Source organism: Choloepus didactylus, chromosome 3 (genome assembly GCF_015220235.1).
Source record: "Choloepus didactylus isolate mChoDid1 chromosome 3, mChoDid1.pri, whole genome shotgun sequence".
NCBI lineage: Eukaryota > Metazoa > Chordata > Mammalia > Pilosa > Megalonychidae > Choloepus > Choloepus didactylus.
The window spans coordinates 64,500,866-64,518,820 of record NC_051309.1 but is presented as its reverse complement, the minus strand read 5'-3'; the positions used below and the strand labels follow the sequence as shown (position 1 = coordinate 64,518,820).

At 33.5% G+C, this 17,955-nt stretch overlaps 1 protein-coding gene across 7 annotated transcripts in view; it reads right to left on the bottom strand.

Annotated features, from left to right (window-relative positions):
- The window catches only part of ADGRL3 (adhesion G protein-coupled receptor L3), a 912,567-nt gene that overhangs the window by 43,860 nt on the left and 850,752 nt on the right, over window positions 1-17,955 (bottom strand). For 6 of the 7 annotated variants that reach the window (XM_037829881.1, XM_037829884.1, XM_037829883.1 and 3 more), the window contains 2 exons: window positions 9,258-9,426; window positions 2,624-2,749 (listed from right to left, as the gene is read on the bottom strand). In XM_037829881.1, the coding sequence (XP_037685809.1) occupies window positions 2,624-2,749; window positions 9,258-9,426 (295 nt within the window). Of the gene's footprint in view, window positions 1-2,623; window positions 2,750-9,257; window positions 9,427-11,931; window positions 11,959-17,955 lie in introns of all 7 variants that reach the window. The other variant, XM_037829887.1, reaches the window with a different exon arrangement.

Sequence of the window (17,955 nt, the reverse complement as noted above, 5' to 3'; positions counted from 1 at the left end):
GTTATCTGACTTTTTAGCCATCGTATCCCCAGACCTTAGAACAGTGCTTGGCATTACATAGGAGGCACTCAATAATTTTAAATATAAAAGTAAAAAATTTATAGAGATTGCTATTTTAGAAGTACTTTGACATTAAAAATGTGTCCATAATCCCAAATTTGTACCTTAATATCAGTGAGCATTTTAGGCTTTGCTTATGGAAGGGAGCAATAATAATTTTAGCATAGGTCATTAATATGAAATAAATTTATTATTTTTACTTAAACAAATAGATTGGATTCAAGTAACTATCACTTTATGTAGAATTGGATTGTTGTACTACTCAGAATTAATATTATACTATGTATAAGAAGTCAATGTGAAGTTTTTTTTCCAAGACAGACATTAAAACTTATAAATGTGAAGAAAAATATGATACACAGCTTCAAAATATGTATCTGAAGTTATATTCTGTAATAATTATACTAATAAAGGGTAGCAGCTACCATTTATTGAGCACCTACAAATTGTTCTAAATATTTCATATTTTTAAAACAATCTAAGAAATTGGTATTATTATCACTATTTTACTGGGGTTCAACAAGATTAAGTAATTTCTTCTCTGTTATAACAGGTAAGTAGAAAAGCCAGGGTTCAAACCAAGGTCTGCCTGCCCATCAAGTTTATGATTATTCTATTAGGCTGCACTGTCATATCTTACAGCTTGGGAGTGAGTATTGCTAAACTCCGTTGTGGCTCAATAAATGAAATTCCCAATATTATTACTTCATCAATGGCATGTCAATAAAATTTTTATAGAACAGTAGCTAATGAACCAAGTATTTTAGATGAAAAAGATGAGGGCCTAATCAGGCTGGATTACAGAGAGAATCTCAGCAATTTCAAATTGAAAGTTGTGAAAAAAGTTACTACAAAAAGGTGGGGGGCAAGGGATTATCAGTTAGAAAATAAAGGCATGGATTGGGGTTCAGGCTGTAGACATCATCTGGATTTGCTTCCATTCTTATGTGAGACTTCAGACTTCAAATTTAGAAATCCTAAACTCAGAAACATCAGCCCACCCAAGGTGATAACATCGCTTCCCTCTAATGTGCAACTTGGCTACCTCAGTAACGTAAAGAAATAAAACAAGTTGAACTCAAACTATTAATGATTGTGTGCTAAATTTAGGAATAAGTTTCATGATCACTATGAAAATTTGTGGTAGTTATTTAAGGTTTAAGATAATCTGATTTGTTTGAGAATTATATGTTAATTTAAAAATTTTTAGTTGGAAATATTAGGTATGTGGTTTTATTTCTAATATAAAAGAGACCTTAAGTGAAGTTTGAGAGAAGTATTTGTTCATGAGAACATTATTCACTACCTTTGATTTACAAGCATTTTTTCAAGTGCTGGTTAAGTTTGTATGTCTGTCCAGTCAGGCAGTTGATGTTTTTGAAATAATCAGATATATTAAATTTGTAAATTATATTTAAAAGGTACAAGGATTTAATTTTCCAAGCATATGAAAATTTAATCTATTAAGTTTATAAGCAAATTGAACATTAATCAAAGAAAAAATGGGTTGATCATTCCTGTTTTATATAAAATTAGCAAATTTTTTTTTAAGATAACTGCTTTACTTCCCACCTGTTCCAAAATTAGCAAATTTATAAAAAAAATAATTAGATGTGTAGTTTGCGCTTTAAGACTCAAGAAAAACTACGTTCTTGGTTAATAACTTTAGTTAACTGAGTATCAGTTTAAATTCAAGGCTTCCTCAGAGAAACTCAGTTGAAAACACTGAAAACATGATTGTTTTTCTGACTGAAGAATGCAATCTTAAAAATTAAAGTCTTTGTGAATCCAGACTCACTCATCACCCTACATAATCCTCTGCTTTTTATTTGACTTGCTTATTTTAGCATCATTGTTGTTGCTGAAATTCCTACATCATAATCTTTGGCCTGGCAGACAGGTTTCTTCAAAGTTCAAAACTTCCCTGATGGGGGACGACACAGCTACAGCTGGCACTGGACTTCTATGGGAGCAGCACTCAGACCAGCCAAGTTCATGTACAGCCAAATTGTTCTTCAGCTAATCACTGCACAGTATAGTATAAGAATTACAATTGTTTTTACTAAACATAATGTTTTTATGTAAAACTTTTTAGTTTATGATAGAGAATTATTGTATGTGTTAAAAGAAGGAATTAACTCAAGAAAAACATGTATAAAATATTGCTTTCTTAGAATTTTTGGAGAAGTAACAAATTCCTTTTTTCTTCTATACTTAATCAGTTAGAAAAAATCTGAAACCATTATTCAAACTTAGCCCTTAAGGAATACACAATCCTGAGCAGTATCAAGAGAATTCTAAAATGTCAGGTTAATCTAAATATATTCTTTTCGCTTGCCCCTTTTTTAGTCACATCCATGATCCATTATGTACTTTCATCATTTTATCGCAATTGTAATTTCTTCAGTTTCATTATAATCATTCCATTTGAGACACACAAAAACAACAACAAAAAAATTGAAGTTTTAAACACTTGGGATAGAAAACAGCACTGAATAACAAATGACAGCAACTCAGAATGAAAGTAACAGATATTTCATTTCAGTTAATAAATATTGTTTACCTGTGAGCCTGTAGAGTAGCGTCCAGGAGTTCGAGAACCAGATGTTTTCCCTGAGCCAATAGAACTCTCTGTACTTTTGCCACTACAGCAATGCGTTCGCAGACATTTCCCATATTCTTTTCGTACCTAGAAGTTAATTAAACATTAACTTCTGTTAGCAAGTAATCCATTTCAGCTAAGAACTAAGATACAAAATCTGTGACTTTTATTTTTAGATCATTATTTCCTTGCTCTACAGATACAAGAAAGTGTGCTCAACATATATTTTACCATATAAAATAATTATACACATACGAGCAAGCTTTAAACTTGGCATGACTTTTAAAACACACACACACACACACACACTCTCACATACGTACATCTCCAATCACATCATAATGGTATACCTCTTAATTCAAAGAATAAAACTTAAGACCTTTTGAAACACTATATATTTAGCTTCATAAATTTGATATAAATTAGCCTGTTGGTGCAAGGAGATTCTAGCTATCTATATTTAGGCAGAAGTCTATTGAGGAAGTTAAAAAGATAGAGAAAGAGAAGGAAAGGAGGCAAGAAAGAACGGAAGGAGGGTGAGATTGAAGGAGGGAGGGAGAGAAGGGAGAGAAAATTTATAAGCAGAAAAAAGGAATATGTTGGGTTAAACTTTATTTTAAACCTATATTCCTGTCTTTGAAATTTATTTCTTTTAAAAGAGGTGAAATTTGCAACTTTAGATTATAAATTCAAAATATTTTAATGTATTCTCTTAAAATAATCCTACTCACTCATCACAGAGAAATATGATTGATTTTCTTTATCTTTGCTGATTATATTCCTAATTCTAATTGTAATATAAACTTACAGGGAAAATGGAGATAAGCACTCTTAATTGATGCTTTCAAGCAGGGAAATATATAAATAATTTGAGGTAAAACTTTCATCCTGCTTAAAATTTTTATAATTACTGTTTAATTAAACATGATATAAAAAAATTAAAGAATAACTGGTCTAAATCATACCTCCACTACCAAAACAACAATAAAACCATTCCCCAACCATGTGTTCATCAACTATGAAGACATTGTAGGATACCTTATCATATGATATTTACATTATTTACATTATTTCATGATGTAAATATGTTATACATTCACACATTTACATCATGTAATAACACTATATACATTATCATTCTTCATTCTTTCTTTATATTTTGCTTTCAAATGTATTCAAATTTCTATAATTTATGGCAACATAATATTCCAATAAAATTTCACTTAAAACAATGTTACAAAGTTATGCTTTTTTGAAGACCATTACTTAGAATCAAGAGCAATAAAGAAGTCTGATGATTCATTAAAATTAGCATTTAAAATTGAAATATTATATCTTAATATTGCAAGTTATCAATCATAGAATCTGAGATAGAGGCATTCAAGGAAAACAGAAAAGGTGAGATAGCAGATATGCTAACATTTAAGACTCTTCTCTGCTCTAGAATGCTATAATTACATACTGTTTAATACATTTAACATTCAATTGATCTATTTTGTAACCCATATCATCTATACCACATTTATCAATAATTAAAAAGAGATAATTATTTTGTTCAGAATTCACAATTCAATTTATATTTTGTTTATTGAAAAAAGAAATGTCAGTACCCATTTGGGTGTGTGTCTAAGGTGTGTGTGTTGGGAGGGTGGAATGAAGAAACTTCTATTTTTCAATCAGTATTTGCCAGGAATTGTGCTAGGACCCTCCCTTGAAATGACTCTGAGAATATTCCTTCATTTTAAGGATAAGGACACTGAAAAGGCTAAGCATTGAAAGAAAAGTGAAAGACTGAAAAGCTTCAGCGATGTCCCTTTGGTGAAAATCTCCAAATTTCATAGGTGCTTTGTGACCATAAAGCTCTTACTAAGATGCCACATTTCTATCAATATATTACCAACACCAGGCATTAATGCATTATTGATATTTTTATTAAGGTAATCTATTAGATTATCTTCTCTGTATATGTAAAGAATAAAGGCAAAGCTTCAATTATACATTGATTGAGAAGGCTTAAAACACTCTCTACTAAAAGATAAGCACTATCAATTTCAGTTTGGTTGTTTGTACTGAATTTATGAAGTATCTCCAAGATCCTAAACTGCGATCATAACCTTCCCCCCACCTCCCACCTTGTTTCCACTAATGTCCTTAGCAAGTGATTTTTATCTTTCTAGAAGAAAATGTTTTTAATGAAGTGATTGAAACCTAAACAAATATTTAAGGGGGAAGGGGGGAGAAAAAGAAAGAGGTAAGGGAAAAGGAGAAGCAGCAATTTTGTATAAGCTACAGGAATTCATCATTGACTATTTGCATTTCCAAGCCTAAATGTCCTGAACTGATTATATAAACAGCCAGCAAACCAAGCTCTCTGGTGGTGCCAAGTCCTACATTAGCTACATTACTTACTGAATCATTATATTGACTTTATTTTGCTGTGATTTGATTTGAATGGTAACATTGTGATTTTCAAAGAAGAAAGCAAAATAACATGGACTATTTCCATGAAATACTTTCTCTTTAGATTACAATAAAAGCTATTTGATGGATCGAGCATTTGCATATTCTAACCCACTGTTTCACAGGATATTCCATTCTAATTGGAAAATGATACATTTATTTTCACTGTAGTGCTTTTCTAGAATATAGAAGACAGGAAAGAGAACATTTCTTACCAATGTGACACTTCTTACATAGTCTCAGATCACAGATAAAAGAATCATAAAACCCTCTGAGAGCAAATCAAATAATCGGATACATGACAAAAGCAAAAGTGACCATTTTAATGTTACCAGTCGAAAAACTGGTGACATAATCATGCATTGTATACACTCCAAAAAGTACTAACAACTCATAGAGTTTGAGTTGTGTGATGAATTGAATCGAAATGTAAATAACAATGAAAAGATAAAAATCTAGAATATGGACTACTTCATATTTCTCTAATCAAATAATATGAACTACGTTAGCAAGGGCATATTATTGAAATTCAAACAGACTGCCTAAAAACAAAAAAACCTTCTAAAACTATTTCTGAAGTTTCAAAGGAAAGTACTTCTATTTGTCTCCCCCCAAAAAACCAATCATTCCAGTTTTCCATATTCTCTGATGTTTCTGACACCCAATAAAAATAACACCAAAATTTAAAAATTCAAAACACAGAACGAAAGAATAATGTTTTATTATTTGTTATTACAAACCAGAGAATGGCAAATTTTTTCATAAAGGGCCTGATAAATATTTTAGGCTTTGTGGGACAAGAGACAAACCAATATTATGTAGGCACTTACTTTAAATTTTAAATGTAGCCATTTAAAAATATAATAACCATTCTTGGCTTGCAGGCTCTAAAAATACAAGGCAGATGGCTGAATTTGGCCCATGAGCCATAGTTTTCTGAACTCTATTCTAATGAATTGCAAAACTGAGCTTGATGATAAATAAATATATTTTGAATTTTAACTTAAGTTTAATATGTTAAAGATACTAAAAACTCTAGCCCTGTTATTGGATCATGAGGTTGAAAATATTTACCTGAATATCAAATACAAATTCTAGTAATTCTAGGGATATGTACTGTAAGACAAGAAAATTAAAATGATATTTTGGAAAACTATAAGAGATATTGGCTATTTAAAATACAACCAAAATAATTAATGTATTAGGTGCAAAAAGAATTTCTACTTTGTAGAAAATTTATCCATTTACTTAAAAATTTAAAAATTATGCTAGTCCTAATATCCAGCTGAAGTATGAAACAAAGATGACAGGTAAATCTGATCTATTACGGATCTCCTATAGATCTGCTATAGTTCAAGCTGTTAAGATTGAGTATGATGGCCTGACAGTCCCTTATTTTCATGGACAATTGCCATGTTTTCCTTAATCTCCTGATTTTGCTCCCTCCTTTCTACACATATTTCTCTTGAAATCAGTTACGGCTTTCTTTTATCTAAATCTAGATCTCTTTCCCAAGTGCTTATTGTCTGACTTCTCTGAAGTGTTTTAAAATGCTGACCACTGTCTAATTCTTGACATTTTCTCCTATCTTTAATTCAGTATGGTCTTGATTCTCATTCTTTTCCCCTGACACTCCTGCCTTCTATCTCTATTCTTACTCATATTTACTTTTGCTCTTTAAACTCATCAAGTGTAGCACACTGCTAGCTATTTGTCACATGCAAGTCCTCCTTTTACTGGGTAAAAATGCTAGACTATGTTTCCCAGTCCCCCTTGTAGTTAGGTGGTACCATTGAGTCCTATCTGATGGAATGTGAGTAAAAGATGTGAGTACTTCCAGACTTTTCATATAAGATCTTCTCTCCCTTTTCCAGGCTGCCTTCTGGATGTCAGCACCAAAGGTGACTATGGAAACCACATGCTGAAGTTGGTTGAGCCTCCATCGGCTTGGGTCCCTTTGCAGGGCAGCCCAATTAATTGGGCCATGAGTAAAAAATAAACATTTATGGGATTAAGCCACTGGATTTTGGGGGTTTTTCTCTTTAGCAGATAGATAAGGTATACATTAAGTATTTGGGAGGATCCATCTATTCTAACATAACCTCTTTTCTAAGGTAATTCTAAGTTGTTAATATAGAATCCATCCATTCTAATATAACCTCTTTCTAGTCCGTATCCTATATTTTCAGGCCTGACTCATAACTATTACTTCAGTTTGTATTTGTGAAAACATAAACACATTTTAGATCCCTAATTACCATCCAAAACTGAAGCAGAATAAACTTTGACTCATTTTGACAAATAGATAGCCTTCTTAGCTTTTGTTCTAGATCCCACCACTATCTCAAATCAGAAATCCTAGAGAAATATTTCTTTACTCTTTATCTTCTTTGTTTTCCAGAGAAAAATTATGTCTTGTTTCTCTTGCAGAAAATTTTTTCACATTTGTCACTTTTCATTTTCAAAGCCACCTCTTTCAACATCTCAAAATCAGTTATAAAAACTACAGCTCTATTGCCATCTATTGTGCTTTGGATTGCCTGACAAATCCTCTTAAAAGCAGCACTTTATTACAACAAAATAAAACCTCAGTTTCATATCTGTTTGTATGATTTGACTTGATTATACCTACCTAACCAATTATGTCCTCACTTTCAACATGCAACTAATCCTTCAATTGGAACCTCATGTTTATTACTTCCCTCATAGGGCATGCTCAGTCTTAAAATAGAAATTATTTATTCTATGCTTACTACATAGAGCCATTCACTTCAGAGAACATAACAATGTCCAAACTATTATCATACAATGTCCCTTATTCTAGTGCCACAATCTACTTGAGTTGGTAACAAGAATGCTTTACAGTAGATGTCATACACCCACGTGGTGGGATACTGAAATTCTGGAAAAGGAATTCAGCCACTAGAATACCTCAAGTACATGTTTTGGGAAGGAAATGCACAAGGGAAGAGAAGAGGGGCTAAACGAGCCTTGGGCCAATAAAGCAACTAGCATAAAATTCATAAACTTAAGAGAATAAAATCATATAGCTATAACAAAATACCATCATGAATAAAAGCCAGTTTCACATGGTGGCCAGTGAAATATGAAATTGACAGCTAACACTTATTAATCCTTATTATGTACCAGACAGTGTACTCGGAATGCAAAAGTTATTAATGCAAATAATCCTCAAAACAACCTGGAGGTAGGTATCAACTAATTTTATTACTCCCATATTATACATGAGGAAACTGGAGCAAAAGGGGTTAATTAACTTTTCTAAGCTTTTAACTGGAAGAACAGGGATTTGAACTCAGGCAGTCTCGCACTGGGGTCTATGTGATCATGGTAAAAGAGAACATATCTTTAATAGGATTGAAAAGTATATAACTGGAAATCAATCTTGGGATATTTTTTAATGGCAATAAAAGTGTTTAGCTGCTAAACTTAAATTTAAAATGAATATTTTATGTCCTTGTGGATGTGAAAAATCACAAAAATAGACCTCTATGAAAATTTTAAATATTGCATTTTACTCATCCAACTCATAGATTCTATGAAAGATGCGTAAAGAAAAGAATAGAGAGCGTTACTAAATACTCCACCATTTATTTGAAAAATATAAATTTGAATTATTTTACAATAAGGTGTGTAGACAGTTATATTTTATAGTGGAGACAAACTAATTTTCACAGAAACAGAAAAAATATTTATTTCCTATGCCTGGAAATACATAGATAGATATATGCATATGAATATGCACATCTATATATGTATATATACATATCCATGTCTCCATAACATGAAGACTTTTTAAAGACTTTATAAGCTCAAATCGACAAAAAAATAACTTTTGTGCATTGTCCAAATCACACAATGTTTTGCTTCACAATGTTTTACTTTTGTTTTTTCCTGTTACATCTCTCACCAATGATTATGTTGGTATTTTGTGCCTGGTTTTTCTTTGCTACTATGAGAAACAATCAATAAGCAGTATGCTTATTTCTTAGAGAAAACCATATCAAGAATGATATATTTTTTTAAAAAAGAATGATATATTAGAATATGCTACAGTTGCTTTGCTATCATAAGAATTATGTCATTAATTCTTGAATAGAAAATTCTAGCTTACCTTCTTCTGTAGGACACAATGGAAAATGAATATAAACATTCCCTGTAGAGAATTGAAAATGGTGAACAGGTATGCCATGATGACTGTGCTTTCATTAATATACATAAGTCCAAAGGCCCAGGTCAATCCTAGGAGGCAGAGAAGAGCTATTGCACCTATGACCCATGATCTGTAGAGAAAAGAGAAAATAAGGGTTATCAAATAATCAGTCATTAATCAACACAACCATATCATATCAACAATACTGACACTGAAAAAAATGTTTCATAAGGTTTTGGACAGAAAATGTAAGACAGGTGGCTTAAGTACTTTAAGATTTTAATGGGGACTACAAGTTTTCAAGCTCAAGGAGGTATACATGAATGAAAATGTTTATGAACACAGAAATTCATTTAAGCAAAGCAAATCTGTACTATAAATTATTCATGTATTTGCAGCACATATGCAAATGAAATGGGGGTGTAATTATGGTGAATGGCAAGGGAAAAAGGTCTATAAAGCTGTTAGTCTCCACTGGTCTCACTGGTATGATAACATTTGTTCAATTGGACACTCCATTTATTGTTAATTTGATATACTTTTATCCCATTTTTCCAAAATTTTCCATAAAATATTTTAATGTTTACTGACAGAAGCATAACTCATATCAGAAAGAATCAGTATTTGGTGCCCATGTATCAATTTTAAAAAGTCTATTTGTATGCTTCTATAGTTATATGAAAAAAATGTGAGGTAAAGAGATTGGGAGAAAATAATTCCACTCTAGATCACCATCTACTTTCTTTCATCCTTTGGATTTTTGTCTTATAGGTTACCATAGACTAGATTTTTGGAATCAGGCCTTGGCAGCTCTGTTGAAAAGAGAATTACAGGTTCAGGGCACCTTCACCTCTTTGAAGTGTCTGTAAAACTCAAGGGAGAAAATGAAGCTAAGAATGGGAATGGAGTGGTATGAACTGTGTAGTCTAGAATGGAAGACAAATTATCACTCTCAGTCCATTCTCTTAGTTTGCTCCAAGCTGCCATTCACGATAATAGTAGACAAGTGACAAAAACCCATACATTTTTGGTTATGTGTCATGCATATACTATCAACACAGAATGGATTATTCCAATATATGGAAATCCAATTACTGAAAATGGAATCTTCTCAAATCCTCTCGAAGTATATGGGAGAATACGACCAAATGATTCTAGATCTTTATATACTCATATATCCATCCTTTTCTTTCCTAGCACACCTTCCCTGAGGAAGGCAAATTAGTATTTCTTTTCAGCAGACTATTATCCTCTACTTACATTGTCTAAGGAGGAAATATTTATAGTAATTAAAACTTTGCAAAATAAAGGAGGAAAAATCGTGTTAACCATTAACTGAAGCTGAGTTAAATATGATTTCCAGAGAGAAATACATCTTAAGAAAGACATGGTCCCAAGCAGTCAATTAGTAAAGACATGTTAAAATTAATATCAAATATTTTCTATTTTTCTCCCATATCCATCAACCACTATATTTGGGATTTAAATGCAAAACATTAACATTTTAAAGTATGAATCCCTAAAGGAGGTTTGCTATTGCTGTGGCATGTTTGCTTATATGAATTAGAAAACAACCTAGATGTTAATATTTTATTCTGTAACTGGATTCACAAAAATGAAAACTTTCAAGGTAAAGCAATTAGCTTCTTACAGACATCGAAAAAAGGGAAAGTGGAAAGAATTGGATTAAGTCAAGGGAACTTGCTATTTAGATATAGAGATAAAATGATAAGATAAAATTTTCAAGTCAGTTATTATTCACTGGAAAATGCATGATGGGCCCAAGGGGCTGAACACTATAAAACTGTAATGAGCCCCAATATCTAAAGAAAAAAATTAAGCAAACGCATGAAGTAAGTGAAATGGCATTGGAGAAAATGAAAACAAAGGATTCTTCACCAGAAGAACAAACTGAAAGTCTACAGCAAGGTCACTCTTAGCTTGTCAATCTTAGTATATTGTTGCAGGACATGTAATTTAAAGATGTACGTAGAAAAAAAGTCCAAATATTAACATTTAAGTTTATTTTATTAGATTAGTACAGACTTGCAGCTTTGTTTCACAAACTAAAAAATATACACAATGAGAGCCTTAATCAAATTTGAAAGGGATACTTTTGCATATCTAAGACTGAATTTTTTGAAGGAGGTATTTTTTTTTCCTTTTTGGATATTTAATTTAGCAATTAATTAATATCATTTGCAAATGGGTAGTTTCATACTTATAAGAGCATTTTGAAGATATACCACTAAACCACAACAACTTTAGATGAATGATACCCAAACAAACCACAGAAATGCAGACATATGCAGCACAGAGGAACACATCACAATGAAAGGAGAATGCTTAATAAAGCGAAACAAGTCTGTACCACATGAAATTGCTATCACTGTGGCACTAAATTCAAGTAAAATTCACTTAAAAGTGGTGAAGCAGATTTTTTTTGGCAATATACTTGTAGCAGCATATTTATTCTGCATATAAGTTGTATGCCTGATTTGCTTCCTGCACAGTTTGCTCTTCTGCCTCAGTGTGAATGACAGAAGCTCTAATGATTTTTTAGTACTGATCTGACAGCTGGTTCATGGGACCACACTGATAAATGGAATTTATCAGCCATCCAGGTCATTCTTACTTGATGAAGGGTCTGTTATCCTCATAGCTAAAGAATGCATAGACATAAAGACAAGAACACCAACATTAGCATTTTATGACAAAGAATTTCATATGAAAAATATTCTCCTGGTCTCCAAAGGCCTCTGTCCCCCACTTCTCTAAAAAGGTATCATAACTTTCCCATTATATCCAGAAGGTAAATCCTAAAATGACCATGAGAACTTAAATAACAAGGAATAAAATCAATTTTACAATACTGCAATATCCCTTATGAGACTCAAAAATTCCATTTTTTTCATCATGTGCTCATATTACTTGTGACCTGACAGAGACATTTATTTCTTAGAGATCATATTTCTCTAGAGGATGAGAAATCTTATAAGCAATATGGAAAAGGCTTGGGGGCATACATAAAATGACAGACTTCATGTCACCTAAAAGTATCCTTAATCTGTAATATTAGCAGGTAAGATTACTTAATTATGGACAGTATGCTTCTAAGTAATTTTAATTTGTAAATTATTGACCTGAGTTAAATCTGAACATCACAACCCTTTGAAAACAATCAGTCTTGACTACTTTAAAACTCTTTCTGTTAGTGTCCTGGGAGAAAAAAATGGAATAACTTTTTGTAGTAATATAAGCAAACATATAGCACTGGCTTAATGCCACTTGCCTAGTAATTTATTTATCATCCTGATAAATAAGATCTCAGTGCCAAATCAGTAAAAATAAGCTGGGGAACATTTTGGACCATCTTTCTGCAACCATAAATTTCTGCTCAGAGAATTGTGATAGGCCAGAAAAGAAAGAAAAAATGTCTGTTCTTTTCTCTTCCTTTTTGATAGAGGCAATATATTAGAATGGTTACTGGTCAGTTTCACACAGAATGCATAGACAAAAAAAGCTCTTAGAAAGGCCTCACCTATGATGAGTTTGGATAGAGAACTACTAAAGAAAAACCTACTCTTCAGAATGATGAAACAATAAAGAATGGAGTGAGAGCAGAGCCTGGGATTCTGAAGCCAGATAGCTTGGGATTTACTCTCTGGCTCAGCCACTGACTAGCTATTTGATCTCCAGCAAAAATTAATTAACCTCTACTTGTGTCAGTATACACATCTATAAAATGGGGTTATTATAATGTTTCTTGCAATAATGAAATAATTTATTATGCATAAAATGCTCAGAACAGTGCCTGACACATAGTAAGTACTCAATAAATATTAGACAATATATATTACAATTATTATGATTATTAGAGGGTTTAAGCTAAAGTTACACTACAAATACAGAAATTCTCACCCAAGGAATAAAACACCAAATATATAAATGTAGAGTAGATAAATTATTTGAAGATATTTAAGAAATAACACAATGCAGTAAGAAGTTGTTGCTGAAACAAGTTGGAAATGGAACAGGGAATTACTAGAATTGTGCTGTGCAATCTGGGGACTACTAACCACTTGCAGCTGTTAAAATTAATTTCATCAAAATTAAATAAGATTTAAAATTCAGTTCCTCAGTCACACTAGCCACATTTTAAGGGCTCAAAAACTACATGTGGCTACTAGCTGCTATACTGGACAGCATGGTCATAGAGTATTTTCATCATCACAGCAAATTCTATTGGGCAATCCTGGATTAGGACAAAGAGTTTTAAGCCAGGAAATGGAATTTCAAGTGATATTTAAGTAATGAATAACAATGTAAGATAAAGTCAGAAGAATTTCCAAGAACTGATCTTATGTTACCGTTGTGAACTGTAACTAGAAAGAAAATCACCTACTTATATTAATATTGAAAAGTTATAGAACATAGTAACATGATATTATTCTATTGTTATGTAATCTCATTGTACCCACATATTCCATCTTTAATGCCAAGTTACATTCTACATTAATTTGTATAGTACAATGTCAGACAAAGAAAATTAGAGAAGTTAGCATATAGGAATACATGAGAAAATGTTCTACAAATTGTATTAAGCTATATACATGATCTTAAAAATTAAAATATAAAGTCTGCACTTTAACTGCTGGAACGATATATGTTTTGCCTTTAATATGAAATGTCAAAAAGAGAGCTATCAGGCTACAATTCAGGTTTTGTTGACAAATGTGGGGATCAGCCAGTTGTCCCAACCAATAGCAAAGACTGTATTTCCACCTTCATTTACAACCAGCTGTCACTATGTTAAAATGCTGCCAATCCACAAATATCTAGGAATAAATTTAACCAAGGATGTAGAGTACCTATACTCAGAAAACTACAAAACTTTGCTAAAAGAAATCAAAGAAGACCTATATAATTGAAAGGACACATTCTGTGTTCATGGATTGGATGATTAAATATAGTTAAGATGTCAATTCTACACAAAATGACTTAGAGATTCAATGCAATTCCAATCAAAAATTCCAATGGCCTACTTTGAATAAATGGGTTAGCCAATCATCAAATTTATTTGAAAGGGCAAGGGGCCTTGAATAGCCAAAATATCTTGAAAAAGAAGAACAAAGTTGGAGGACTCATACTACCTGACTTAAAAGCATATTATAAAGCTATAGCAGTCAAAACAGGATGGTACTAGCATGAGGACAGATTTGACCAACAGAATCAAATTGAGAGTTCAGAAATAGACCCTCATATCTATGGCCAACTGACTTTGGGCAAGGCTGCCAAGTCTACTCAACTGGGACAGAACAGTCTTTTCAACAAATGGTGCTGGGAGAATTGGATAGCCATATCCAAAAGAATGAAAGAGGACATCCATCTCACAGCTTATACAAAAATTAACTCAAAATGGATTAAAGCCCTAAACATAAGAGACAGGACCATGAAACTTCCAGAAGAAAATGTAGCAAAGCATTCAAAATCTTGTGGTAGGCAGAGGTTTCTTAGATTTGACATCTAAAGAACAAGTAAGAAAAAGAAATAGACAAACGGGATCTCCTCAACACTGAATACTTTTGTTCATCAAAGGACTTTGTCAAAAAGGTGAAAAGACAGCTGACTCAATGACAGAAAATATTTGAAAACCACATATCTGATAACAGCTTAATATACAGAATATATAAAGAAATTCTACAAGTCAACAATAAAAAGACAAAAAAACCAATAAAAATGGGCAAAAGACTTGAATAGACATCTTTCCAAAGAGGAAATACAAATGGCCAAAGAGCACACGAAAAGATGCTCAACAGCACTAGCAGAGAAATGCAAATCAAAACCACAAACAGATATGATTTCACACCTACAAGAATGGCCACTATTAAAGAAATAGAAAACTACAAGTGCTGGAGAGGGTATGGAGAAATAGGAACACACATTCACTGTTGCTAAGAATTAAAAGGATACAGTCATTGTGAAAAACAGTTTGGCAGTTCCTCGGGAAGGCAGGTATAACATATGACCCAGCAATTCCACTACTAAGTTTATACTCAGAAGAACTGAAAGCAGGGATATGAACAGATATTTGTACAACAGTGTTCATAGTCCCAAAAGATGGAAACAACTCAGGTATCCATCAACTGATGAATGGATAAAAAAATACTTGGTGTATACATATGATGGAATATTATTCAGCAGTAAGAACGAATGAAGTTCTGAAGCATGCAACAACATAGACGAGCCTTGAGGACATTATGTTGAGTGAAAGGACAAATATGGTGTGATTTCACTAATATGACTTAATTATAATAAGTAAACTCATTGAGTTAAAATTTAGAATATAGGTAACCAGGTAATAGAATGAGGGTAGAGAATGGGGAGTGGATGCTTAGTGAGCGCAGAATTTTTAAATAGGTTGAATTTAAATGTTTGGAAATGGAGAGAGGTGATACTAGCACATTATGGTGAGTGTAATTAACAGCATTGAATTATATGTGTGATTGTGGTTAAAAGGGGAAGTTTAGAGTAGTGGATGCCACTAGAAGGAAAGCAACAGGGTAAAACATGGGACTGTATAACACAGTGAACCCTGAGGTGGACAATGACTGTGATTAATAGAATAAATAGAAAAATTTCATTCCATGAACTAGAACAAATGTATGTCACTATTACAAAGAGTTAATAAGAGTGGTAATGGGAAAAAATGCAGCTATGGCAAACTAAGGACTACAATTAACAATAATGTTTTATTATTCTTTAATCAATAGTATCAAATGTAGCAAAACACTGCTAAGGGTCAATAATAGTGAGGGACAAAAGGTATAGGATTTTTTTTTTTTGGGCAATGAAAATGTTCTAAAATTGTGGTGATGAATGCACAACAATGTGATGATAATGTGAACCACCTATTGCACACGTTGGATGAACTGCATAATGCAAGAATATATCTCAATAAAACTGCTTAAAATTTTTTTTTAAATGCTGCCAATAGGGGTGTGAATAAAAATGAATTGTCAGTGCCATGAATTAACAATTGTTTCTTAGACTTTACACCAAAAGCACGAGCAACAAAACAAAAAAATAGATAAATGGGACTCATCAAAATTAAAAACTTTTGTGCATCATAGAACAATATCAAGAAAGTAAAAAGACAACCTACAGAATAGGAGAAAATATTTGGCAACCATTTATCTGATAAGGGTTTAATATCCAGAATACACAAAAAACTGCTACAACTCAACAACATAAAGAAAAACAACCAAAATAAACAATGGGCAATGAAATAAAGAGACATTCTCTAAAGAAGATACACAAATGGCCAATAGGCACATGAAATGATGCTCAATATTAGCCTAGAGAATGCCAATAAAAACCACAATGAGACACTTCCGGAAGATGGTGGTTAGGACAGACAGGGCAAAAAGACACCTCTGTGAAAAATACTACATAAAAGCCAGAAAGTGACCCAGAACACCAGTTCCAGCGACGCATCAGCTGGACAAAGTCTGCTAAATCCACAGGGACCGTGCACTTGGTGAAACCGGGAGTCTGCATTCTGAAAGAAGTGAGTAAGCCTGCTGAATATCGAGAAGCCACATTGCAGTGTGGGGAAACCGTGGGTTGGTGTTTGGAGTCTTACTCATTTTTTTTTTTGAAAACCCAAAAGCTACTGCAGATACAGCAGTGAGATCCGCACAGTGAAGAGCAGCAGGAATGGTGTCCCACAACCTGTGGGTACTCCTCAATATCTGGCATGGAAGATAGCCTTTAGCACACCCATTGCTAATTGTCTCACAGCAAGGAAGGCAGAGGTTAGCCAAAAGGGGGAAATAACCAGGCCCCTTACAGCCATCTTCCCGGCGGGCTTGGAATGCTCCTGCCCGGTGCCAGCGCCACAGCCTAGAGCCACACCAGAAAACCCAGTGCGATGGGCAGTGTTTCCAGCAATGTGCGCACACACCACAATATTAAGTGTGGACAATAGCCTGTCACGCATTCGCAGCTAACTGTCCGAGAGCTAGGAAGGCAGACCTGTCTGTAAAGGGGGAAATTAGCACACCCCATACAGCCCCATACAGCCATCCTTTCAGCAGGCTGGGAACGCCCCTACTTGGCCCTGCAGCCCAGAACTTCCCTTGAGGGATGGTGCACACTTGTGATGTAGCACAGCCTTCCCTCAGCAGAGGCCCTAGGAAGGCACAGCTTGGAAGAGGGAACCACTCAGAAGTCCCAGGGACCATACGCCAATACCAAGGACTTGTGGGTCAGCGGAAGAGACAAACTGTGGGGAGACTGAAGTGAAGGTTTGGACTCTTGCAATAGCCTTAAGTCTCCAGAAACACCTGTTTGATTATTAAAGCCGCACTCCCTCCCTAACCACTCAGACTCACACCCCACATTCAGGGTGGACACCACCAACTACACATGCAAACTTGTCGCACCAACTGGACCCTACAAGAATCAGACCTCCACACACCACAAAGGCAAAGTTGGAGAGAACTGCCTTGAGGGAAATAGGTGGCTTGCGGATGCCACCTGCTGGTTAGTTAAAGAAAATGTATTCCACCAAGCTATAAATCTGACATATTAGAGATTAGTCTTTGAATTAGCCTACATATCCTAAAAGAACCCCATCAAGTTAAGCAAATGCCAA